The sequence below is a fragment of the Lissotriton vulgaris genome, chromosome 5, assembly GCF_964263255.1.
Source record: "Lissotriton vulgaris chromosome 5, aLisVul1.2, whole genome shotgun sequence".
Taxonomy (NCBI): Eukaryota; Metazoa; Chordata; class Amphibia; order Caudata; family Salamandridae; genus Lissotriton; species Lissotriton vulgaris.
Genome location: NC_141693.1, coordinates 433,661,890 through 433,688,832, shown reverse-complemented (window position 1 = coordinate 433,688,832; position 26,943 = coordinate 433,661,890). Strand labels below are relative to the sequence as shown.

Genomic DNA, 26,943 nt, shown 5'->3' with positions numbered 1-26,943 from the left:
TAAAGTAGCCACATCACGTAGAGAATCCCAGTCTGCACCCTGGTTCTCCATAGAACTGATGGCTGAAAAAAGCAAATGCAAAAGACTAGAACGCCACTGGCGGGCAAATTACTCTGATTCAGCAAAAATCTGTTACAAAAAACCCCTACACAGCCTACATCAATCCATAAAAAAAGCCAAAAAACTATTCATTGTATCCTCTATTCAGCAGGCGGAACAACCTAGTAAAGAAATGTTTTAAATAGTTTAAACCTTTTTTAAACCTAAGGCTATCGAAACAGAAATCATCCCCTCCGCTAAACTCTGTGAAGATATCTCTGATTTCTTCGACAAAAAAATCATGAAGGTCTATGACTCCTTCACCTCCCCCGAGCCGACAGCTATGTCGGACCACGACAATACTGAGTTGCCTACCCCTCCCCTAACTCAATTCCATTCTATCACCCACGAGGAGGCACTGAAAGAATTACAAAAATGCAAATCAGGTGATCCTGATGATCCCTGTCCTCCCAAACTCGGGAAAATGATTTCGGATGCGATTGTGGCACCACTCCTACACATCTGGAACATGTCCATTGAGACTGGCACGTTCCCTGATTGCTGGAAACATGCCACTCTTCTCCCTCTGGAAAAAAAAAACCCAATGGTGCCCCCGATGACCTGAGTAATCTCCGCCCCATCTCCCTATTAGCAGCCCCAGGTAAAATGCTCGAAAAACGAATTCAACGCCAACTTAACAGTTTTATTGAGAAAAGAGGAATACTACACGAAACACAGTCAGGTTTCAGGGCTGGCTTCAGCACTGAGACTGCCCTCATCGAGGTTGCTGAGTCGATCAGGTGGTCTCTAGATACAGGAGCATCAGCCATGCTGGTGCTCCTGGATCTATCTGCCGCCTTTGATACTGTGGATCACGGCAGAATGCTGCTTAGGTTGAAGGACATAGGTCTGGAAGATAAGGCACTGAGCTGGATGCACTCTTATCTTACAAACCGCTCTCAGAAAGTGGCACTAGGTGCCTTCTCCTTCAAGCCAAAACGGCTATGGTGTGGTGTCCCGCAAGGGTCTGCACTCAGCCCGCTACTTTTTAATGTTTATCTAGCCCCACTCTTCACCTTAATTGCCAAATGGAGGGTCAAGGCGATTTCGTATGCAGATGATACGCAATTAGTCTTCCCCTACGCGGAGGTGTCAGAAGCAGCTTTTAGCAAAATAAAAGGCTGTCTTAGAGATGTAACCAGCTGGATGAACACTAACAAATTAAAATTGAACGCAAGCAAAACTGAGGTACTATTCTTTGGAAAAAGTGCTCACCCTTCCCCAGACTTGTGGTGACCCCCAGAAATGGGCCCAGCACCAATCCCTGGAACCAATGCAAAAAATGTGGGCGTAAGTTGGGACGAGACTCTCTCCTTCTCCTCTCACATACAACAAGTCACTACAGGATACCTCCAAAAACTCCGAAACCTCCGAAAGTTTCTCTCCCTTCTACCAATTGATTGTCGAAAAATGGTCGTCCATGCGACAGTCCCATCCAGACTGGATTACTCAAATGGCCTTTACCTTGGTCTGCCGAAATATCTGGTGCAACGCCTGTGAGCGTGCAGAGTGCGGCTGCGAGATTGATAAAGCACATTCCGTTTAAACATCATATCTCTCCGCATCTGCACGAGATGCACTGGCTTCCAGTGGTGAGCAGAATAAAATTCAAAGCTCTCACCATGGCGTTTAGAGCACAAAAAGGGACATGTCCCAACTATCTAAAACTCCGACTTCCCCGCTACCATCAAGAAAGACACCTGCGATCTAACTCCCGGCTCCAATTAGCTGTCCCACGAGTTAGGAAAGCTAGACTTGGTGGCAGGTCTTTCTCTGTTGGCACGGCAAAACTCTGGGACTCCCTCCGTTCTGCCATCCAATCTGCTACGTCAGAAGCTAGTTTTAAGAAGCTCCTAAAGACTTGGCTCTTTTTGCAGAAAGCCTAAGAATTTCACCTTGCTATCCACTCCGCTGCTGTAGTTTCTTTTCAGCGCCGGGACACCTCCTTGTGAGGTAGCTGTTCACGCTATATAAGAATCTGTATTATTATTATTATTATTATTGGCTTATTTTGTTTACCTGTTAGTCTCTAGTAGTGTGGCCTGTGTATGCCCAGGGCTGGTAACCCAAATGCTGCTGGTGAGCCTGCAACGCTGGTTTGCGCCACCCACAGAAGCAGCTTGGAAAGTGTTCCTCAGACCTGCCACTGCAGTGTCTGTGTGCAGACCAGAAATGCCATCTTGGCTGTGAAGTGCCCACACCTCCCAGCCCCTGAACCTTCCCTTAGCATCATGTCAGTCACCCCTATGGATGGTGCATTGTGTGTGTAAGGTATGACATGGCTTGATATGTGTAGCATGTCCTGGTAGTGAATCACCCTCCATTGTGTTGTTCACTGCTGCAAGGCTACCTGTTCTCCATAGGCTAGAATGTGCAGACTGGTTATTACATCTTATAGTCCTATCTGACTCAGGGAACATGGTAGAAATTCGAGTTTAGTATGCCTGAACTCAGAATGATAAAATACATATTTTAGTGAAGTTGGTTTTAACATTCTGTGTTTGAAAATACCACTTTTAGAAAGTAGGTATTTTCTTGCCTAAGCCTTCCAGTTTTCTCTGCTGTTATGTGTATTGGCTGTTTGGGTTTAGAGGGGCAAGGCCGGCTGAGTCAGACCTGGGTTGAATAGAGAGATCTGCATTGAGTACTGGGGAGGGGTAGCTCCTTGACCTGAATAGGGCTGTGCCTGGCAAGGTGAATGCTGGCTCCACCTCCTACTGTGAGTCTGATGGCAGACCCCCCCTTTCTGAAAGGAAGGATGCAGCCTGGTAAATAAAGTGCTCCAGGCCTGAGCAGAACTGGTTCTGGCTGGGTTCAGTGACTAGTGACTTTTTAGAACAAAGACTTTTGGGATATAAATATCTGTGCCCAAACCCCTGATTTTTGTATTGCTCCTGGACGTCAAGAAGAACCTCTGTCCGTGTTACAGAAGGAATCTGCAAGAGAGGACTGTCCTTGTGCTTGTGTGTTGTTTCTTGGATTGGCCTGCAGTAGTTCCCCTTGGACTTGGAAGAAGAGGAAAAGGACTTTTGAGAGACTTTTCTTCTGCTCAAGCAATCACCCAAGGGCTAGAATAGTTCTAGCCTGCTGGAGTCACAGGCCCATCTGACTCCCCCACCAGCCTCCTGATCCCTCCCAGCGAGGATTTCTATCTGCAGGTTAGGCCCCTGTGAGTTCCAGGGGCTCTAGTTCTACTACAGAGAAGAGAGTGCTGAAATTGTCACTAACGCCCATTTGCGAGCCACCACAGCTGAAGAGCGTAAGAAAAATCATCGCATTGCTGCCGCAGCGCGCTCGCAAACCAAAGATCATCGCATTGCACCGCACGCTTGCGGGCCACAAAGTGCTTGCTAACCCCAGAGATCATCGCATCGCACGTTTGCGGGCTTTTCGAAGGCTCGCTAACCCCGGATCATCGTATCGAGATCATCGCATCACGACATCGCAGAGCAGGCACCGTGCGTCCGCCATTTTCCTCGCATCGCACTCGGATCGTCACTCCCTCGCAGGGTGCCATTTTCTTTCATCGCAACAAGATCGCACATGCAATAGGATCAGCGCATCATCCTCCCTTGCGTCAAGGATTTAACGCATCACTGGCCTAGCGTGAAGAAGTCTGTCGCTTTGTCCTGCACGCATCCGCAGACCGGCGCATCATCCTCCCTTGAGGCAAGGATTCAACGCATCGCTGGCTTAGCGTGGGGAAAATCACTGCTACACCTTGTTTGCAACATTTTGCTTGTTTTGCTATGAAATCCAGGTATTTTGTAAGTAAAAGGGTCGCAGAGACCCCTGCTTTGAACGGACCCCTATTTGAACACTTTGAACTCTTTTTCCAGCTTTTCAAGAGTATCCCCATTGTTTTCAGTATTGTGGCTTTTTACCGTTATTGGTCTTGTGTTAAGTCTATATATAAAGATACTTATTTTTTTATAACTACTTGTGTGGTGTCCCTTTGTAGTGTCCTTCACTGTGTTACTGTGTATGATCATAAATGCTTTACACACTGCCTCTGAGATAAGCCTAGCTGCTCGTGCTACGTTACCACAGGGTTGAGCAGGGGTTATCAAAGGCTGTAGCCCCCTTACTCTGACTTAGGAAGACGGGTCCCTACTTGGATTGTGGCCAGCCACTGCCAACTAGATACCCCCATTTCTAACAAGGGAGAGTTGGACTCTTACAGTTTTGTTTTAGTTCAAGCTTCAGTTGTGAGGCTGAAGATGAGGATAACTGGTTTTGTGTTAGTTTTGAGCCTTAGCCATGAGGGCTGAAGGCAAGGATGTAAAGACATCTTGCCTGTGCTTTTAGGTTGAGTCGGCACACAGCATTGGCAAAGCCAATAGGTCAATTCAAGAGCTAGTAGCTTTGCCCATATTTTTTAGCCATGATGCACACCCTGTGTGGCTACTTTTCAGCATGGCTAAAAGTTAGTGGGATAAAGGAGAGTAGTGTGGAATAGAGTGTTACAAAGTGGAGTAGAATGAAGTGTTATGGAGTGGTGTAGAGTTAGGTAAAGTGGAGTGGTGTGGAGTATTATGGAGGGAATTGAAAGAGTGTTGTGGAGTGGTGTAGAGCAGAGTGGAGTCTCGTAGAGGCAGGTGCATAGAGTGGAGTAGAGTATTGTAGAGTGGCATGGGTGGAGTATTTTAGGAAAGTGGAATGCATAGAGTGGAGTAGAGTGTTGTAGAGACGAGTGGAATAGAGGACAGTGGTGTAGAGTAAAGTATTGTGTTGTAGAATAGGTTGGAGTAAAGTGGCATGTAGTGGCATAGAGGGAGTTGCATAGAGTGGAGTAGTGTTGTAGAGTGGCGTGGAGTAGAGTTTAATGGAGCAGAGCGTCATAGTCATAGAGTAAATTGGTGTAGAGTACAGTAGCTTAGAGTGGAATGGTGCAGAGTAGAGTGCAGTGACACAGTGTGAAGTGCAGTGGTGTGGTGCCGAGTAGAGTGGAGTCAAGTTGAGTATGAATAGTGTGGTAACAAACTGCCACTATAGACAGCACACCTTCAATTGAAATTACAATTACATTTGAACAGACATGCAGATAAAAGAATACAGCACAAAAAAGGATGTGTGGAAATGTCATCATCTAGTGTATTGATTTGTTTTGATTGTATTAAAATTTGTTCCAACACATTTCCGAATTATCAATGTGCTTCATTTGTGCTTTCCTAGTTCTGATATATTTGAAAATATCTGCACAGTGTATTTACAGACATTTAAAAAACAAGCATTTACAATGCAACGGTCTCGCCTTTGCAAAAGTTAGCGCTTTTGGCATTGTAAATGACAAATGTTTTATTTATGTGTTGGTTTTGGAAACAGATAAATAAATGGCATTGTCATGAGCAGTAGAGAGTGAGTAGTAGAGAGTGAGTAGTAGAGAGTGAGTAGTAGAGAGAGTAGTAGAGAGAGTAGTAGTGAGTAGTAGAGAGAGTAGTAGTGAGTAGTAGAGAGTAGTAAGTGAGTAGTAGAGAGTGAGTAGAGAGTAGTAAGTGAGTAGTAGAGTGTGTAGTAGAGAGTAGTGAGTGTGTAGTAGAGAGTAGTGAGTGTGTAGTAGAGAGTAGAGAGTGTGTAGTAGAGAGTGTGTAGTAGAGAGTGTGTAGTAGAGAGTGTGTAGTAGAGAGTGAGCAGTAGAGACTAGTGAGTGTGTAGTAGAGTGGTGAGTGTGTAGTAGAGTGGTGAGTGTGTAGTAGAGTGTGTAGTAGAGTGTGTAGGAGAATGTGTAGTAGGGAGTGTAGTAGAGTGTGTAGTAGAGAGTGTGTAGTAGAGAGTAGTGAGTGTGTAGTAGAGAGTGTGTAATACAGAATGTGAAGTAGAGAGATTGAAGTAGAGAGATTGGAGTAGAGAGATTGAAGTAGAGAGATTGAGGTAGAGAGATTGAGGTAGAGAGATTGAGGTAGAGAGATTGAAGTAGAGAGATTGAAGTAGAGAGTGTGTAGTAGAGAGTGGAGAGTCTGTAGTAGAGTGTAGTAGAAAGTAGTGAGTGTGTAGTAGAGTAGTAGAGAATGTGTAGTAGAGTAGTAGAGAGTAGTAGAGAATGAGTAGTAGAGAGTAGTAGAGAGTAGTAGAGTGTGTAGTAGAGCGTGTGTGTAGCAGAGTGTGTAGTAGAGTGTAGTAGAGTGTAGTAGAGTGTAGTAGAGTGTGTAGTGTAGAGTGTGTAGTGTAGAGTGTGTAGTGTAGAGTGTGTAGTGTAGAGTGTGTAGTGTAGAGTGTGTAGTGTAGAGTGTGTAGTAGAGTGTGTAGTAGAGTGTGTAGTAGAGTGTGTAGTAAGTAGTGACTGTAGTAGATAGTGTGTAGTAGAGAGTGTCTAGTATAGAGTGTGTTGAAGAGAGTAGTGGCTGTAGTAGTGAGTGTGTAGTGAGTGTGTAGTAGAGTGTGTAGTAGAGAGTAGTGACTGTAGTAGAGAGTGTGTAGTAGTGTGTAGTAGAGAGTAGTGACTGTAGTAGAGTGTGTAGTACAGTGTGTAGTAGAGAGTAGTGACTGTAGTAGATAGTGTGTAGTAGAGAGTGTCTAGTATAGAGTGTGTCGAAGAGAGTAGTGGCTGTAGTAGTGAGTGTGTAGTGAGTGTGTAGTAGAGAGTAGTGACTGTAGTAGAGAGTGTGTAGTAGTGTGTAGTAGAGAGTAGTGACTGTAGTAGAGTGTGTAGTATAGTGTGTAGTAGAGAGTAGCGACTGTAGTAGAGAGTGTGTAGTAGAGTGTGTAGTAGAGAGTGTGTAGTAGAGTGTGTAGTAGAGAGTAGAGTGTGTAGCAGAGAGTAGTGACTGTAGTAGAGAGTGTGTAGTAAAGAGTGTGTAGTAGAGTGTGTAGTAGAGAGTGTGTAGTAGAGTGTAGTAGAGAGTAGAGTGCGTAGCAGAGAGTAGTGACTGTAGTAGAGAGTGTGTAGCAGAATGTGTAGTAGAGAGTAGTGACTGTAGTAGGGAGTGTGTAGTAGAGAGTAGTGACTGTAGTAGAGAGTGTGTAGTAGAGAGTGTGTAGTAGAGAGTGTGCAGTGATTTGAGTTTTACATCAAATTAAAAACGGGAACGGAACAAACTCATCCTATACATTATTGTGGTAGGTGCCCACGCATATAGGGTTAAATGATGCGTTAGATGCCACAGGTCCCACCAACACGCTTCCTTTATGATAGGAGAATGCCCAACATCGCGGAGATTTGCTCTCTGCTCTTCCCGGATATTTGTATTTTCAAATGTATAATGTTATCCTGCTAAACGAAGACGATGCTCAAACTATAAAAGAAGAGGGTTTCACAGATATGTTAGTCCTTCCGGGCAAACGAAATGACCCAAAGAAAGATCAAGTGACAGTTTAGAGCTCCAAGTGAGTCTTAATAAAATCAGTGTCTGGAACGCATAGCATCAAAAAACGAGCGGGGCATCAAACTGCAGTGTCATTCAATCAAAGCTTCAAGGCTTCTGAGCGCTAGCCGAGAATTATTTTTTGTGAAGCACTAATCACTGTGGAAGGTGCCCCTGCTATCCCAGATGTGAGAAGTCAGTCTGATATGAAAATAAGCAGTATTTGGAATGAATGTATTTGGCAGGGGGAAGGTGGGGCGGCGCAAGACCGTACTGACGAGTGAACAGGAGCCATTTTGTACCGAGTGATTCTGCCTGTGTGCATGTAGACAAACCAGGCAGCAGCATGAGCATGTGATTCGGTAAAATAACAAGCATTTACAATGCAATGGTTTTGCCTTTGTTAAAGTTAGAGCTATTGGCATTGCTCTTGACACTCTGAAGCTCCACTCTGCACTCTGAAGCTCCACTCTGCACTCCGAAGCTCCACTCTGCACTCTGCAGCTCCACTCTGCACTCTGAAGCTCCACTCTGAAGCTCCACTCTGAAGCTCCACTCTGAAGCTCCACTCTGAAGCTCCACTCTGAAGCTCCACTCTGAATCTGCATTCTGAAGCTCCACTCTGAAGCTCCACTCTGAAGCTCCACTCTGAAGCTCCACTCTGAAGCTCCACTCTGAAGCTCCACTCTGCACTCTGAAGCTCCACTCTGCACTCTGAAGCTCCACTCTGCACTCTGAAGCTCCACTCTGCACTCTGAAGCTCCACTCTGCACTCTGAAGCTCCACTCTGCACTCTGAAGCTCCACTCTGAAGCTCCACTCTGAAGCTCCACTCTGAATCTGCACTCTGAAGCTCCACTCTGCATTCTGAAGCTCCACTCTGAAGCTCCACTCTGCATTCTGAAGCTCCACTCTGAAGCTCCACTCTGCATTCTGAAGCTCCACTCTGAAGCTCCACTCTGCATTCTGAAGCTCCACTCTGAAGCTCCACTCTGCATTCTGAAGCTCCACTCTGAAGCTCCACTCTGAAGCTCCACTCTGAAGCTCCACTCTGAAGCTCCACTCTGAAGCTCCACTCTGCACTCTGAAGCTCCACTCTGCACTCTGAAGCTCTACTCTGCACTCTGAAGCTCCACTCTGCACTCTGAAGCTCCACTCTGCATTCTGAAGCTCCACTCTGAAGCTCCACTCTGCATTCTGAAGCTCCACTCTGAAGCTCCACTCTGCATTCTGAAGCTCCACTCTGAAGCTCCACTCTGCATTCTGAAGCTCCACTCTGAAGCTCCACTCTGAAGCTCCACTCTGAAGCTCCACTCTGAAGCTCCACTCTGAAGCTCCACTCTGAAGCTCCACTCTGAAGCTCCACTCTGAAGCTCCACTCTGCACTCTGAAGCTCTACTCTGCACTCTGAAGCTCTACTCTGCACTCTGAAGCTCTACTCTGCACTCTGAAGCTCTACTCTGCACTCTGAAGCTCCACTCTGCACTCTGAAGCTCCACTCTGCATTCTGAAGCTCCACTCTGAAGCTCCACTCTGCATTCTGAAGCTCCACTCTGAAGCTCCACTCTGCATTCTGAAGCTCCACTCTGAAGCTCCACTCTGCATTCTGAAGCTCCACTCTGAAGCTCCACTCTGCATTCTGGCTCCACTCTGAAGCTCCACTCTGAAGCTCCACTCTGAAGCTCCACTCTGAAGCTCCACTCTGAAGCTCCACTCTGAAGCTCCACTCTGAAGCTCCACTCTGCACTCTGAAGCTCCACTCTGCACTCTGAAGCTCCACTCTGCACTCTGAAGCTCCACTCTGCACTCTGAAGCTCCACTCTGCACTCTGAAGCTCCACTCTGCACTCTGAAGCTCCACTCTCCACTCTGCACTCTGAAGCTCCACTCTCCACTCTGCACTCTGAAGCTCCACTCTGAAGCTCCACTCTGAAGCTCCACTCTGAAGCTCCACTCTCCACTCTGAAGCTCCACTCTCCACTCTGAAGCTCCACTCTGAAGCTCCACTCTGAAGCTCCACTCTGAAGCTCCACTCTGAAGCTCCACTCTGCACTCTGAAGCTCCACTCTGCACTCTGAAGCTCCACTCTGCACTCTGAAGCTCCACTCTGCACTCTGAAGCTCCACTCTGCACTCTGAAGCTCCACTCTGCACTCTGAAGCTCCACTCTGCACTCTGAAGCTCCACTCTGAAGCTCCACTCTGAAGCTCCACTCTGAATCTGCACTCTGAAGCTCCACTCTGCATTCTGAAGCTCCACTCTGAAGCTCCACTCTGCATTCTGAAGCTCCACTCTGAAGCTCCACTCTGCATTCTGAAGCTCCACTCTGAAGCTCCACTCTGCATTCTGAAGCTCCACTCTGAAGCTCCACTCTGCATTCTGAAGCTCCACTCTGAAGCTCCACTCTGAAGCTCCACTCTGAAGCTCCACTCTGAAGCTCCACTCTGAAGCTCCACTCTGCACTCTGAAGCTTCACTCTGCACTCTGAAGCTCCACTCTGCACTCTGAAGCTCTACTCTGCACTCTGAAGCTCCACTCTGCACTCTGAAGCTCCACTCTGCACTCTGAAGCTCCACTCTGCATTCTGAAGCTCCACTCTGAAGCTCCACTCTGCATTCTGAAGCTCCACTCTGAAGCTCCACTCTGCATTCTGAAGCTCCACTCTGAAGCTCCACTCTGAAGCTCCACTCTGAAGCTCCACTCTGAAGCTCCACTCTGAAGCTCCACTCTGAAGCTCCACTCTGCACTCTGAAGCTCCACTCTGCACTCTGAAGCTCCACTCTGCACTCTGAAGCTCTACTCTGCACTCTGAAGCTCCACTCTGCACTCTGAAGCTCCACTCTCCACTCTGCACTCTGAAGCTCCACTCTGAAGCTCCACTCTGAAGCTCCACTCTCCACTCTGAAGCTCCACTCTCCACTCTGAAGCTCCACTCTCCACTCTGAAGCTCCACTCTGAAGCTCCACTCTCCACTCTGAAGCTCCACTCTGCACTCTGAAGCTCCACTCTGCACTCTGAAGCTCCACTCTGCACTCTGAAGCTCCACTCTGCACTCTGAAGCTCCACTCTGCACTCTGAAGCTCCACTCTGCACTCTGAAGCTCCACTCTGCACTCTGAAGCTCCACTCTGAAGCTCCACTCTGAAGCTCCACTCTGAAGCTCCACTCTGAAGCTCCACTCTGAAGCTCCACTCTGAAGCTCCACTCTGCACTCTGAAGCTCCACTCTGAAGCTCCGCTCTGAAGCTCCGCTCTGAAGCTCCACTCTGAAGCTCCACTCTGCACTCTGAAGCTCCACTCTGAAGCTCCACTCTGAAGCTCCACTCTGAAGCTCCACTCTGAAGCTCCACTCTGAAGCTCCACTCTGCACTCTGAAGCTCCACTCTGCACTCTGAAGCTCCACTCTGCACTCTGAAGCTCCACTCTGCACTCTGAAGCTCCACTCTGAAGCTCCGCTCTGAAGCTCCACTCTGAAGCTCCACTCTGCACTCTGAAGCTCCACTCTGCACTCTGAAGCTCCACTCTGCACTCTGAAGCTCCACTCTGCACTCTGAAGCTCCACTCTGAAGCTCCGCTCTGAAGCTCCACTCTGAAGCTCCACTCTGCACTCTGAAGCTCCACTCTGAAGCTCCACTCTGAAGCTCCACTCTGAAGCTCCACTCTGAAGCTCCACTCTGAAGCTCCACTCTGAAGCTCCACTCTGAAGCTCCACTCTGCACTCTGAAGCTCCACTCTGCACTCTGAAGCTCCACTCTGCACTCTGAAGCTCCACTCTGCACTCTGAAGCTCCACTCTGAAGCTCCACTCTGCACTCTGAAGCTCCACTCTGAAGCTCCACTCTGCACTCTGAAGCTCCACTCTGAATCTGCACTCTGCAGCTCCACTCTGAAGCTCCACTCTGCACTCTGCAGCTCCACTCTGAAGCTCCACTCTGCACTCTGAAGCTCCACTCTGAAGCTCCACTCTGAAGCTCCACTCTGAAGCTCCACTCTGAAGCTCCACTCTGAAGCTCCACTCTGAAGCTCCACTCTGCACTCTGAAGCTCCGCTCTGAAGCTCCACTCTGAAGCTCCACTCTGAAGCTCCACTCTGAAGCTCCACTCTGCACTCTGAAGCTCCACTCTGAAGCTCCACTCTGAAGCTCCACTCTGAAGCTCCACTCTGAAGCTCCACTCTGAAGCTCCACTCTGAAGCTCCACTCTGCACTCTGAAGCTCCACTCTGCACTCTGAAGCTCCACTCTGCACTCTGAAGCTCCACTCTGAAGCTCCACTCTGCACTCTGAAGCTCCACTCTGAAGCTCCACTCTGCACTCTGAAGCTCCACTCTGAATCTGCACTCTGCAGCTCCACTCTGAAGCTCCACTCTGCACTCTGCAGCTCCACTCTGAAGCTCCACTCTGCACTCTGAAGCTCCACTCTGAAGCTCCACTCTGAAGCTCCACTCTGAAGCTCCACTCTGAAGCTCTGTTGGACAGGCCACATGAAGGGCCGCTCTCCCCCGGCCCAACCAGGCCCGAGTCCAGGCCCACAAGTACCACACACCACCATTGCACGTCCTCTGTCCCCTCAGGGACCCCTGCCCTCGAGCATGTCAACCTCGTGGGTCCGATCCACTGCCGGCCCTCGCGCCCATCCTGGGGCGCCATCTTGGACCCTCCACCACGAGGCCGCCTGGCCCCCGATCGACCTCAACCCTGGGCCTGGCCAGGCCTCAGACATCCCGGCACCACCATCCACCCAGGAGGTGAGCGGGCTACTTGGCAAGTCAATGGGAGAAAGAGGTGTCGATGGCTCTCCCCCGCCAAGTGCCGCTCGCCCATCGCCTCCCCGGGCGCCAGCTCCACCCCCCTGCTGGGTGTCTGGACTCCCTCATCCCGGACCTCCCGACCTCCAAGTGCGAGGGTCCGGACATCAAAGCACACCAGCCCTATAACTGGGGCAGCTCCAGAGCAGGAAGGCAGTTGTATCTTGGAGTCGAGAGACGCAAAGAAGAACTCATCCTTGACGGACTACTGGCGCTGCCGTAGCTCTGTCTTGTGCACCATCGTCTGGCCTGCTGGTGCTGCCGCAACCTTCGTAACCTTCATATCCTTCATCGTCGTCGGGACCTGCTGGCGTGGCCGCGGACCGTTTGTAACCATCATCTTCATCGGGACCTGCAGGCTCCGCCGCGGACCGTCGTTTCCTTCGTCCATCTCGGGACCTGCTGGCTCCGCCGCGGCCCGATCATCTAGAACGCCGAGCTCGAGGATTGAGAGCTATTTTCATCTTTTTGGTAACAAGACTGTCCCGCTACCCTTTTCCCAAACCAGAGACTAGAATCGAGGGGACCCCTGAGTCCAGACCTCCTTGTACCATTCCATCGTAAACTTAAAGAATTGCCTATAAAGTCTCGTTGAACTTTAACCTTGTGTGGTGTCCGTCTGTGGGGGGGAAGTTACTTGTCTGTACGATCGCTGGAGACGGCTCTCCCCGGAGACCTCTCCCCTTATCCTCGGCCGACCCTCCCGGTCCGTCTAACATTGGTGGCCAGCGGCGCGATCCGAATCACCGCATAAACGTACAGAGAGTAGCTCACCCCACGACGAAATCACAATGACAACTAAAGAAAGCGGATCAACCGAGAAGTTCCAGATGGAGAAATTGGATGAGTACAGCCATCGTGAACTAAAACAATTCTGCATCGAACTAGGTATCGCTACCACCGGACTAAGTACCAAAGACGATTTTAAGCATGCCCTAGAGTCTTGGGCAGAAACCGGGGCCGCCGGAACCCCCGATCAAAGCACCGCAGCAAAAACCACCACGGCCCCTGAAGAGCGAAGAGCGGGTCTCTCGCAAGACGAGATCCAGGAAAGAGAAAAAACCCGACTACACGAGCTGGAAATGGCCCGACTCAAAATGGACGTTGAGCTTAAGTTGGCCGAACAGAAAATCAACTTAGAGCACCTGCGTCTCCGAGAAGAAAGAGAGGAGAAACAGAGACAAAGGGAGCTCGAGGAAAAGAAACTAGCGTACGAACACGAGCGGAACCTAGCTGAGATCGACCTACGCAAGCAGAATAAAGGAGTAGGGGTGCCCGAGCAACCCCACTCCCCAGGGGCAACAGAGAAAAAGGTACACATCCCCAAGGATGTCGTTCGAGAATACTTCCGAGAGGACGACATCCAGCAATGGTTTAAGGCCTATGAAATCGCTATGACTGCACACCGGATCGATAGAAGCGATTGGGGAGCCGGTCTATGGGGGAGATTCCTCAATGAGGGCCGCAATGCCCTGCTACAGCTCCCGGACCACCAGATGACCTCCTATGACCATATGAAAGCTGCACTCCTCACCCGCTATGGCCTCACACCCGAAATGTACCGTCAGAGGTTCCGAGACTGCACCCGCATCCCGGGTACAACTTGGGTGAACTATGTAAACTACTTTAGCCGAGCCTTCGAGGGCTGGATCAAAGGAAGCAACGTCACAACCTACGAACAACTGTTTAATCTTATGGTATGGGAGCATCTGTCGAACAATTGCTTCATTGAACTCCGCCAGCACCTCCTCGACAGCAAGTTAACGGATCCCCGGCAGCTCGCAGTCGAAGCTGACCGGTGGGAGATCACCAGAGTGGGCCGGAATGGGTCCTACGAACAGAACCGGAACAACAATGGTCAGCACCGTCCCCGAGGGGGAGGAGGGGGCCAAGGACGAGGAAGAGACAACGCCCCGGTCGCCCCCGCTACCAGCACCACCCCCCCGGCCAACCGGGGCAGCACCCCGGCGCGACCGGGTTACCGAGCCAATGTTACGTGCCATCGATGCCGACGAGTCGGCCACTATGCGAACGACCCAAACTGCCCCCAGTACCAGAGCCCAAGACCCCGCCAAGTAGCCGCTGCTGCTCTAGGGGAGGAACAGATCACAGAGGAACAAGAGGAATATGAACAAGAGCATCAAGAATGGGAGCCAGCCGCCATGGCTCTAGCCTGCTTAGGGGGGAAAGACATGGTCCCGCGGGTCCCCCTACCCGCTAACACCCAGAAGTACAGCCAATGGGTGAGCATCAATGGACGCCGGGCCGAAGCCCTTCGTGACACCGGGGCCAGTGTAACAGCCGTCCGCTGTCACCTGGTGACCCCAGAACAGTATCTACCGAACATTCTCTGCCCGGTACGTTCAGCCGATAACTCAGAAAGTCTGTGTCGGATGGCCTGCGTCCCTTTCGAATGGGGAGGGGTCTCCGGCATGTTGAAGGTAACGGTCCGAGACGATGCCCCCGTAGACTGACTCCTGGGGAATGACCTTGAAAGCTCTCCGTGGGCAGCCGTAGAACGAAGAGAACACCTGGGGATGTTAGGCGTCCCAGACTGGGCGTGCGTCACCACCCGGTCCATGGCCGCCCGTGCCAACCACCGCCCAGAAGAACCCGAATGGCCGGCGCCACCGCCTCCGGTCGCCCCAGCCGAAACCACCGACCATGACGTCCCCCCCCGAACCAGCTCAACCTTCCGACCTCGCTAACCTCGACCAGTGGCCTCAAGAGGGGGGGCCCACGCAAGAACAATTTCGCCAGGAACAGAAGACCTGTCCCTCCCTCGAGGGACTCCGCCAGCAAGCGCTCGCCCAAAGCGCAGGGGATACCTCCGGAACTCACTGGGTCTACTGGGACAATGATCTGCTGTACAGTGAGCAAAGAATCGCAGAGCTGGGGGCCAGCCGAGTACTAGTGGTGCCGCTCCGTTTTAGAGACTTTCTGCTAAACCTGGCCCACGATGTCCCCCTAGCAGGACACCTGGGACAAGATAAAACCTACAGTCGCCTAGTGACCCACTTCTTCTGGCCCAAAATGAGAAACGATGTACACCAGCATTGCCGATCTTGCCCCACGTGCCAAGCCAGTGGAAAGAGCGGCCGCAAACTAAAGGCCCCCCTGCAACCTTTTCCCGTGGTCACCACCCCGTTCGAGAGGGTCGGGATAGACATCGTGGGACCCCTGGACCCGCGTACAAAACAAGGCCATCGATTCATCTTGGTGCTAGTGGACCACGCCACCCGCTACCCTGAGGCTGTTCCCCTGCGGACCGTGACAGCCCCGGTAGTCGGCCGGGCTCTGATGGGGATCTTCTCCCGGGTGGGCTTCCCCCGAGAAGTCGTCAGCGACAGAGGCACGAACTTTATTTCTAAATATATGAAATCCCTCTGGCAACCGTGCGGGGTTACCTACAGATTCACGACCCCCTATCACCCTCAAGGGAACGGACTCGTTGAGCGGTTCAACCGCACGCTAAAAGGGATGATCGGGGGTTGGAAGAACCCCTCCGTCGCCAGTGGGATGTGCTGCTGCCGTGCCTCCTCTTCGCCTATCGGGAGGTCCCTCAGAAATCCCTGGGCTTCAGCCCGTTTGAACTGCTATATGGACACCCAGTGCGGGGACCACTCAGCCTAGTCAAAGAAGGCTGGGAGATGCCCCCGCTAAAGAACCCTCCAGATGTCTTCCGGTACCTCCTAACCCTCCGCAACCAGACCCGGCGGTTCAGGGAGCTGGCGAAAGCTAACCTAGAGGCCAGCCAAGAGGACATGAAAAAGTGGTATGACCGGAATGCCTCTTCCATTGAATTTGAACCTGGCCAACAGGTATGGGTGATGTCCCCCACCGAGCCATGCGCCCTGCAAGACAAATGGACGGGGCCCTTCAAAGTAGTCGAGCGCAAGGGCCCTGCCACCTATCTCATCGACATGGAATCGCCCCGGAACCCCCTCCGGGTCCTCCACGCTAACAGACTGAAGCCCCACTTTGTGCGTACAGAACTCAGCCTCCTGATGGCCACAGACAATGGGGCTGAAGAAGACTCCGAGCCCCTCCCTGACCTCCTACGGACTCGGGAGCAAGACGGCTCCGTGGATGGGGTCCGACTCTCGGAGGCCCTCACCAGAGAGCAACACCAGGAGTGTCGAGTCCTCCTGTCACAGTTCGCCAGCCTGTTCTCCCTCACCCCAGGTGTCACTTTCTGGTGTGTGCACGATGTGGACACGGGGGACAGCCCCCCTATCCGCCACCGGGCCTACCGCGTGCCAGATCGGGTACGGGCCTGCATCCAGGAAGAAGTAGCCAAGATGCTCGCGCTCGGGGTCATCGAGCCCTCAGACAGCCCCTGGGCCAGCCCTGTAGTACTGGTCCCCAAAGCAGCTGCCCCCGGCACCACACCAGAACTCCGGTTCTGCGTTGACTACCGGGGCTTGAATGCGGTCACCAGAACAGACGCACATCCCATCCCCCGGGCAGATGAACTAATCGACCGCATGGGAGCTGCCCGCTACCTCAGTATCTTCGACCTGACGGCGGGCTACTGGCAAATCGGCCTCACACCCCGGGCGCAAGAACGCTCTGCCTTTTCCACCCCCGATGGCCATTACCATTTCACAGTCATGCCCTTCGGCATGAAGAATGCCCCAGCAACATTCCAACGGCTCGTCAATCAGGTCCTGGCGGGGCTCGAAGAATTCAGCGCCGCCTACCTAGACGACATCGCTGTATACAGCCATCATTGGTCCGAACACCTCCACCACCTCCGAGCAGTGCTGCAAGCCCTTCAGCGAGCTGGCCTCACGATCAAGGCCAGCAAGTGTCAAATTGGGCAAGGGTCTGTAACCTACCTCGGGCACCAGGTGGGAAGCGGCCTGGTGGCCCCTCTGCAGCTAAAAATTGCCGCCATCCAATCCTGGCAGCCCCCCATCACCCAGACCGAAGTACGAGCCTTCCTGGGCCTCACGGGCTATTACCGAAGGTTCGTGAAAGACTATGGTACGATGGTGGGGCCCCTCACAGAACTCACGTCAAAGAATCAGCCCAAGAAAGTCAACTGGACCCCCGAGTGTCAAGCTGCATTTGAACAATTGAAAGCCGCCATGTGTTCCGCCCCTGTGCTCCAGGCCCCCGACTACAGCCGGGAGTTCGTCGTCCAGACGGATGCCTCCGACCATGGCATTGGGGCAGTCCTGTCTCAAGTGAACGCCGAAGGCCTTGATCAACCGGTGGCCTTCATCAGCCGGCGACTCCTACCACGGGAACAACGCTGGAGCACCATAGAGAGGGAGGCCTTCGCTGTAGTCTGGGCCCTCAAGAAACTCCGGCCCTACCTTTTTGGCACCCACTTCCGGGTGCAGACCGACCACCGACCCCTGCAGTGGCTGATGCAGATGCGGGGGGAAAACCCGAAGTTACTACGCTGGTCCATCTCCCTGCAGGGTATGGACTTCACAGTTGAACACCGGCCTGGGCCAGATCACGCCAACGCGGATGGCCTGTCCCGATTCTTCCGCCTCGACGAGGAGAGTCCCCAAGAGGATGGGTAACTCTCCCCGCCTTCAGCTGGGGGGGACGCATGTTGGACAGGCCACATGAAGGGCCGCTCTCCCCCGGCCCAACCAGGCCCGAGTCCAGGCCCACAAGTACCACACACCACCATTGCACGTCCTCTGTCCCCTCAGGGACCCCTGCCCTCGAGCATGTCAACCTCGTGGGTCCGATCCACTGCCGGCCCTCGCGCCCATCCTGGGGCGCCATCTTGGACCCTCCACCACGAGGCCGCCTGGCCCCCGATCGACCTCAACCCTGGGCCTGGCCAGGCCTCATACATCCCGGCACCACCATCCACCCAGGAGGTGAGCGGGCTACTTGGCAAGTCAATGGGAGAAAGAGGTGTCGATGGCTCTCCCCCGCCAAGTGCCGCTCGCCCATCGCCTCCCCGGGCGCCGGCTCCACCCCCCTGCTGGGTGTCTGGACTCCCTCATCCCGGACCTCCCGACCTCCAAGTGCGAGGGTCCGGACATCAAAGCACACCAGCCCTATAACTGGGGCAGCTCCAGAGCAGGAAGGCAGTTGTATCTTGGAGTCGAGAGACGCAAAGAAGAACTCATCCTTGACGGACTACTGGCGCTGCCGTAGCTCTGTCTTGTGCACCATCGTCTGGCCTGCTGGTGCTGCCGCAACCTTCGTAACCTTCATATCCTTCATCGTCGTCGGGACCTGCTGGCGTGGCCGCGGACCGTTTGTAACCATCATCTTCATCGGGACCTGCAGGCTCCGCCGCGGACCGTCGTTTCCTTCGTCCATCTCGGGACCTGCTGGCTCCGCCGCGGCCCGATCATCTAGAACGCCGAGCTCGAGGATTGAGAGCTATTTTCATCTTTTTGGTAACAAGACTGTCCCGCTACCCTTTTCCCAAACCAGAGACTAGAATCGAGGGGACCCCTGAGTCCAGACCTCCTTGTACCATTCCATCGTAAACTTAAAGAATTGCCTATAAAGTCTCGTTGAACTTTAACCTTGTGTGGTGTCCGTCTGTGGGGGGGAAGTTACTTGTCTGTACGATCGCTGGAGACGGCTCTCCCCGGAGACCTCTCCCCTTATCCTCGGCCGACCCTCCCGGTCCGTCTAACAAGCTCCACTCTGAAGCTCCACTCTGAAGCTCCACTCTGAAGCTCCACTCTGAAGCTCCACTCTGAAGCTCCACTCTGCACTCTGCACTCTGAAGCTCCACTCTGCACTCTGCACTCTGAAGCTCCGCTCTGAAGCTCCACTCTGAAGCTCCACTCTGAAGCTCCACTCTGAAGCTCCACTCTGAAGCTCCACTCTGAAGCTCCACTCTGAAGCTCCACTCTGAAGCTCCACTCTGCACTCTGAAGCTCCGCTCTGAAGCTCCACTCTGAAGCTCCACTCTGAAGCTCCACTCTGAAGCTCCACTCTGAAGCTCCACTCTGAAGCTCCACTCTGAAGCTCCACTCTGCACTCTGAAGCTCCACTCTGAAGCTGCACTCTGAAGCTGCACTCTGAAGCTGCACTCTGAAGCTGCACTCTGAAGCTCCACTCTGAAGCTCCACTCTGAAGCTCCACTCTGAAGCTCCACTCTGAAGCTCCACTCTGAAGCTCCACTCTGAAGCTCCACTCTGAAGCTCCACTCTGCACTCTGAAGCTCCACTCTGAATCTGCACTCTGAAGCTCCACTCTGCACTCTGAAGCTCCACTCTGAATCTGCACTCTGAAGCTCCACTCTGCACTCTGAAGCTCCACTCTGAAGCTCCACTCTGAAGCTCCACTCTGAAGCTCCACTCTGAAGCTCCACTCTGAAGCTCCACTCTGAAGCTCCACTCTGCACTCTGCACTCTGAAGCTCCGCTCTGAAGCTCCACTCTGAAGCTCCACTCTGAAGCTCCACTCTGAAGCTCCGCTCTGAAGCTCCGCTCTGAAGCTCCACTCTGAAGCTCCGCTCTGAAGCTCCGCTCTGAAGCTCCGCTCTGAAGCTCCGCTCTGAAGCTCCACTCTGAAGCTCCGCTCTGAAGCTCCGCTCTGAAGCTCCACTCTGAAGCTCCACTCTGAAGCTCCACTCTGAAGCTCCACTCTGAAGCTGCACTCTGAAGCTCCACTCTGAAGCTCCACTCTGCACTCTGAAGCTCCGCTCTGAAGCTCCACTCTGAAGCTCCACTCTGAAGCTCCACTCTGCACTCTGAAGCTCCACTCTGAAGCTCCACTCTGCACTCTGAAGCTCCACTCTGAATCTGCACTCTGAAGCTCCACTCTGCACTCTGAAGCTCCACTCTGCACTCTGAAGCTCCACTCTGAATCTGCACTCTGAAGCTCCACTCTGCACTCTGAAGCTCCACTCTGCACTCTGAAGCTCCACTCTGAATCTGCACTCTGAAGCTCCACTCTGCACTCTGAAGCTCCACTCTGAAGCTCCACTCTGCACTCTGAAGATCCACTCTGAAGCTCCACTCTGAAGATCCACTCTGAAGCTCCACTCTGAAGCTCCACTCTGAAGCTCCACTCTGAAGCTCCACTCTGAAGCTCCACTCTGAAGCTCCACTCACTCTGAAGCTCCACTCTGAAGCTCCACTCTGAAGCTCCACTCTGAAGCTCCACTCTGAAGCTCCACTCTGAAGCTCCACTCTGAAGCTCCACTCTGAAGCTCCACTCTGCACTCTGAAGCTCCACTCTGAAGCTCCACTCTGCACTCTGAAGCTCCACTCTGAAGCTCCACTCTGCACTCTGAAGCTCCACTCTGAAGCTCCACTCTGCACTCTGAAGCTCCACTCTGAAGCTCCACTCTGAAGCTCCACTCTGAAGCTCCACTCTGCACTCTGAAGCTCCACTCTGAAGCTCTACTCTGAAGCTCCACTCTGCACTCTGAAGCTCCACTCTGAAGCTCCCCTCTGCACTCTGAAGCTCCACTCTGAAGCTCCACTCTGCACTCTGAAGCTCCACTCTGAAGCTCTACTCTGAAGCTCCACTCTGCACTCTGAAACTCCACTCTGAAGCTCCACTCTGCACTCTGAAGCTCCACTCTGAAGCTCTACTCTGAAGCTCCACTCTGCACTCTGAAGCTCCACTCTGAAGCTCTACTCTGAAGCTCCCCTCTGCACTCTGAAGCTCCACTCTGAAGCTCCCCTCTGCACTCTGAAGCTCCACTCTGAAGCTCTACTCTGAAGCTCCACTCTGCACTCTGAAGCTCCACTCTGAAGCTCTACTCTGAAGCTCCACTCTGCACTCTGAAGCTCCACTCTGAAGCTCCACTCTGAAGCTCTACTCTGAAGCTCCACTCTGAAGCTCCACACTGAAGCTCTACTCTGAAGCTCTACTCTGAAGCTCTACTCTGCACTCTGAAGCTCCACTCTGAAGCTCTACTCTGCACTCTGAAGCTCCACTCTGAAGCTCTACTCTGCACTCTGAAGCTCCACTCTGAAGCTCTACTCTGCACTCTGAAGCTCCACTCTGAAGCTCCACTCTGAAGCTCCACTCTGCACTCTGAAGCTCCACTCTGAAGCTCCACTCTGAATCTCCACCCTGAAGCTCCACTCTGAAGCTCCACTCTGAAGCTCCACTCTGAAGCTCCACTCTGAAGCTCCACTCTGAAGCTCCACTCTGAAGCTCCACTCTGAAGCTCCACTCTGCACTCTGAACGGTCAGACTCCAAAAATCGGCCCTAATCACAATAGTATTATTTCACCTGCGTGAATATAAGTCTTTGAAATTCTGGCCAGTGGTAATACACACAAGTAATATAAAATTGTTGTTCCAAAGAGCATTAAATGGAAATAAAACAAGTACCAGACCCATTGATGCCTGCACCTTAAAAGTGAAACTGACTGAAGCAAGCGCCAGGGCCAAGTTGAAAAAAAAACCACACACATTAGATGCAGTCAAGGCGCGCTCACGAGGTCAGAAGGCACTCCACATGAACAACTACCAGACACATTGTTTCATTTCACTTTGAAAGTGCAGGCATCAAAGTGAAACTGACTAAAGGAAGCACACGGCCCATTAGATGCAGTCAAGGCGCGCTCACGAGGTCAAATCTCCAAAGGAGAAGCTCGTGACAGCCTGACTACAGCAGAAAAAGCTCGTAACAGTCTGATGTCCACAATATTCCCAGAAAAGTGGCAACATAAGTTGTCTCGCATAGACAGCAAAAGCTTCGCCTTTGCTTTCGTCTAGGCGAGACCTAAAAAATGTGTGCGGAAAAAAAATTGCATACTACAGCTGCCCTCTAGCACACCCCCAGTAGCTTATATTGTCACATATACCCTTCCACTTTGAAGTCAGAGAAAGAAAAGTAAACATCAAGCTCCCTCAGAAGATAGAGCCTGACATTTGACTTATGTCTTTAAATGCACAGCAAATGTGACAAGATAAGAACAAGGTTTCATGGCCTGTTTACAGAAAGCGTGTACTGGTGAAAGACTACAGTAAATGAAGTATGGGCCATGGAAGGGACAAACTCAAGTGGGACAGCCTAAAACAAATAGAGGCAGTAAATAGATAGCAAGCAAATGTGTTACAAAACACAAAGCCAATGGTAAACAATGGGCAGATTACATTCCCAGGGAGTCCCTAAGATGTTGTTAACAAACAAGCCAACTATGCTGCCTGGTAGGCTTCAACCTAAAAGCAAGCATTTGCAAAGCCAAGAGGGCTCACCTATGATATTTTTTGGCTTTGGCAATTTTTTGTAGCCATGCCTAACAGCAGTGCACATGCTTTGCAGTGTTGCTAAAACTAATCTTAAAAAGCGCTATTACACAGCCGTGGCTGAACCTTTTTTTTTTAATGTATAAGCCCTGGTACTATTGACCTGTGACCAAGAAGAAAGGTGAGTCAATACACCACCTTTACAAGGGCACTTACAGTATTTGAGACCCTACACTCTCTCGTAGGGTATGTAACTGTTACCACAGATTTTTTACAACGCATACCATTACAACGGATACTATTACAACGCAGGTCATTTTACAACGGATACCTTCACATCGCATTACACTACAACGCACATACTATTACAACGCATACCATTACATCGTAAGTATAATTATAGGTAAGTTTATCTTTTTTTTTTAAACATTGGGTTTTGGGGTACAGGGGTATTTTTAGGTTTTAGGGCTGGGTTTGGGTTTTGGGGTACAGGGGTATTTTTAGGTTTTAGGGCTGGGTTTGGGTTTTGGGGTACAGGGGTATTTTTAGGTTTTGGGGCTGGGTTTGGGTTTTGGGGTACAGGGGTATTTTTAGGTTTTAGGGCTGGGTTTGGGTTTTGGTGTACAGGGGTATTTTTAGGTTTTAGGGCTAGTTTTGGGGTACAGGGGTATTTTTAGGTTTTAGGGCTGGGTTTGGGTTTTGGGTACAGGGGTATTTTTAGGTTTTAGGGCTGGGTTTGGGGTACAGGGGTATTTTTAGGTTTTAGGGTTGGGTTTGGGTTTTGGGGTACAGGGGTATTTTTAGTTTTTAGGGTTGGGTTTGGGTTTTGGGGTAGAGGGTTTTTTTTAGGTTTTAGGGTTGGGTTTGGGTTTTGGGGTACAGGGGTATTTTTAGGTTTTAGGGTTGGGTTTGGGTTTTGGGGTACAGGGGTATTTTTAGGTTTTAGGGTTGGGTTTGAGTTTTGAGGTACAGGGGTATTTTTAGGTTTTAGGGTTGCGTTTGGGTTTTGGGGCACAGGGGTAGTTTTAGGTTTTAGGGTTGGGTTTGGTTTTTGGGATACAGGGGTATTTTTAGGTTTTAGGGTTGGGTTTGGGTTTTGGGGTACAGGGGTATTTTTAGGTTTTAGGGTTGGGTTTGGGGGTACAGGGGTATTTTTAGGTTTTAGGGCTGGGTTTGGGTTTTGGGGTACAGGGGTATTTTTACTTTTTAGGGCTGGGTTTGGGTTGTGGGGTACAGGGGTATTTTTAGGTTTTAGGGCTGGGTTTGGGTTTTGGGGTACAGGGGTATTTTTAGGTTTTAGGGTTGGGGTTTTGGGGTACAGGGGTATTTTAAGGTTTTAGGGTTGGGTTTGGGGGTACAGGGGTATTTTTAGATTTTAGGGTTGGGTTTGGGTTTTGGGGTACAGGGGTATTTTTAGGTTTTAGGGTTGGGTTTGGGTTTTGGGGTACAGGGGTATTTTTAGGTTTTAGGGCTGGGTTTGGGTTTTGGGGTAGAGGGGTATTTTTAGGTTTTAGGGTTGCGTTTGGGTTTTGGGGTACTGGGGTAGTTTTAGGTTTTAGGGTTGGGTTTGGTTTTTGGGGTACAGGGGTATTTTTAGGTTTTAGGGTTGGGTTTGGGTTTTGGGGTACAGGGGTATTTTTAGGTTTTAGGGTTGGGTTTGGGTTTTGGGGTACAGGGGTATTTTTAGGTTTTAGGGCTGGGTTTGGGTTTTGGGGTACAGGGGTATTTTTAGGTTTTTGGGTTGGGTTTGGGTTTTGGGGTACAGGGGTATTTTTAGGTTTTAGGGTTGGGTTTAAAATTACAATTAAATTAAATAATTTATTTAAAAAATATATTACAAATAATTAAATTAAATAATACATTAATAAATATTTACATTATATTTTAAAATTATTTATTATTATTATATACTTACCTATACTTACGTTGTAATGGTATGCGTTGTAATAGTATCTGCGTTGTAGTGTTTTGCGTTGTAAAGGTATCCGTTGTAACATGACTTGCGTTGTAAAAAATCAGTTGTAATGGTATGCGTGCTAAAAGTACGCGTTGTAACATCATATATCCTCTCGTAGGTCCTGAAGAAAGCCCCTCGACCCTTCCTGGGCAAAAACACAGGGCTGAAACATGTCGACCTTTGACCTTCACTAGCACAGCATGGTGCTAAGGAAAACTAACATTTCTATAGTAGCACCTACTTGTTTTTAACCTTGCTGCCACTCCTTCCGAATAAAGTTTTGTTTTGGAAGAAGAGCGAAGCAATTTTATCTCACGTTCTCCTACTTTCACTGCACTCCTTTACCCCCATTTCTCGTCACTACTGCTAAAACCAGCGGTCCACCCTCCAAGTGGAGGTAAAAGCATTTCATAATAAAACCCAATGAAGATGCTTTCACTTTATTAGAGGCGGATATACCGCCCTCGCTCCTGCACGTGACTGAGGGTTTTAATGCTGGTTACCACACCTGACCCTGGGATTACAGATACAAGTGATCAATTCCCCTTTTGATCATTAACCTATGACAGGAAGCTGAATGGATCAGAGCTTCTTCCTCCCTCCTTTGATTATACAAGCGCTGGATGCAGCATACTCCTTTTTTATTGTAATTATTTTTAGCAGTGCTGCTGAGTAGCTGGGCTGCTATACAGCATGGCCACAAACCATTGCAAAGTTGGTAATGCAAGTGATGTACATCAGGAACCAAAGGTAATGGCAGAGCCAGTAGTCTCAAAAGCAAAGCCTATTGGCTTTGTCAATGATTGTTTTTTGTCATTTTGTAGAAGTTATAACATCCCATACAGTTTCCATGTGAGTGGTGTACCGCGAAGTCAGCGGGGGTGGTTATTGATTTTGTAATTTGTTATGCTGTTGTAGCGATTTTGGGATGTGCTTGTTCCATCTGCTGGCACCAGCCGCGGCCACTGCAGGTAAGAGCGCTAGGGCGGTGGGGCCGGGTGGAGGGGGGTTTCGAGAGACGAACACAAGGTAAAAAATAATTATTTATTAAATTTGTCCTCGTGGTCGTCTCACGAAGTACAACACCCCCCCACCACCCACCCCCACCGCTCTTACCAGCAAGGGCCGCTGCTGGTTGGCGCTCCAAACTAAACAAGCTTTTCTTTTTTGATATTTCATTTAAATAGTTTTCTCCCTGTACTTAGTGCAGAAACGTATTTACAGACATTTGTTACTAAGGTGTATTTTTGTGCACTAGTGATTCGATTGCTTTGAATTGTTTTGTTGTAGTTTGATATGGGGGTTGCTTTACTTAACGCCACTTTGAAGTACTTCACAATGTCAACTATGGATACATCATTTTATCTTCCTTGAACAATATTTTAAGGGAACCGTTTAATCTGTGCTTTACTTACCGGATATAAAAATTGTTCTTCTAAGTACAATGCATGCTAATTGTTTTTTTTTCTGCTCCTAGCCTCTGCAGGTTCTGTTTGCCGGTGAAGCCACCCACAGAACATTTTACTCTACTACCCACGGAGCACTGGAGTCTGGCTGGAGAGAGGCAGAACGACTCATTCACTTGTATGCTTTGTCGGAACCGCAATGTAATAGACCAAAGCTGTAGGAAAGGAGAGGCGAGGCACACAGAGTCCAGAGGCGGCAATTCTCTATATTTCTGAGCATAGACGGAAACTCCAAGGCAAAACTGTAGCTAAGCCATGATCTAAGACTCAACCAGGCATGCACTCCGCAAATTAATGAGTGCTCCAACTACTGACTGGAACATCAAACTAAATCAATACTCTTCAAAGTGCAGCCGACTGAAGACCGAATAAAAAAGAACTGTGGGTGGCTGTGATCTCACAGTGCTACCAGAGCTGCCTCCATGCTGGAATGAGCCACATAAGCGGGCACTCCTTTTAAGTTGCAAGTCTACTTTCCATTGTCGTTCGTCCAAACCGCTGCTTGTCTTGAGTTGTAGTGACCATGTTTTTTTTAAATTGTACTTTTAGTGTTTCTATCAGTTGATAAGTAGCACGCCGACTTTTGCAATGGGAAGAAAGACCACTCCGAAATGCAATAAAGTCGTTGGGAAAACTTGGCCCTCTCCCAAGCTCCAAAACTCAGCGATTCCGTCTAATGTGCCCACCAACTTGTGTATAGATCAGTCTGTGTGTCATCATTCTGGCCATCTCCAAATAATAAAATATGCCTTTTCTGTGTCCCTGGCTTTTGTGTTCAATCCGTGTAAATTCCAAGTCTGCAGAAATGCCTTAAAGAGCTAGCTTTGCGATATAGAGTGACTGAGTAATAGGAGTAGGACGTCATCGTTGGGGGGGACGGGGGGGGGGGGGGGGAGGAGGGGGAGAAGGGGGAGGGGGCGGGGGCTGACCAGAATGCAAGGGAGTACTGGAAGGGCAGACATTCCGCATCTGTGACGCCAGCGGATTTTGAATTATTACCTGGACAGCATTTTACAGGAATCGTCATACCCTGGTCAGTAGAATATTGGGAAAATCATAGCCTGTACTTTTCCCGTTTTCAACATAAACTTAAAATGAACAAGAAAAAACACTTTAACGTATTTAATTGGAGTCTAAACAAGTACATTTTCGACACGAGGTAGAATTGCC

At 50.4% G+C, this 26,943-nt stretch overlaps 1 protein-coding gene across 3 annotated transcripts in view; it reads left to right on the top strand.

Moving 5' to 3' along the window:
• The window catches only part of PAOX (polyamine oxidase), a 747,166-nt gene extending 720,634 nt beyond the window's left edge, over positions 1-26,532 (top strand). For all 3 annotated transcript variants that reach the window (XM_086921851.1, XM_086921853.1, XM_086921852.1), the window contains one exon: positions 25,785-26,532. In XM_086921851.1, coding sequence (XP_086777977.1) covers positions 25,785-25,934 — 150 coding nt within the window. In that variant the 3' untranslated portion in view covers positions 25,935-26,532. The remainder of the gene's footprint in view (positions 1-25,784) is intronic.
• Positions 26,533-26,943: the final 411 nt, after the last annotated feature.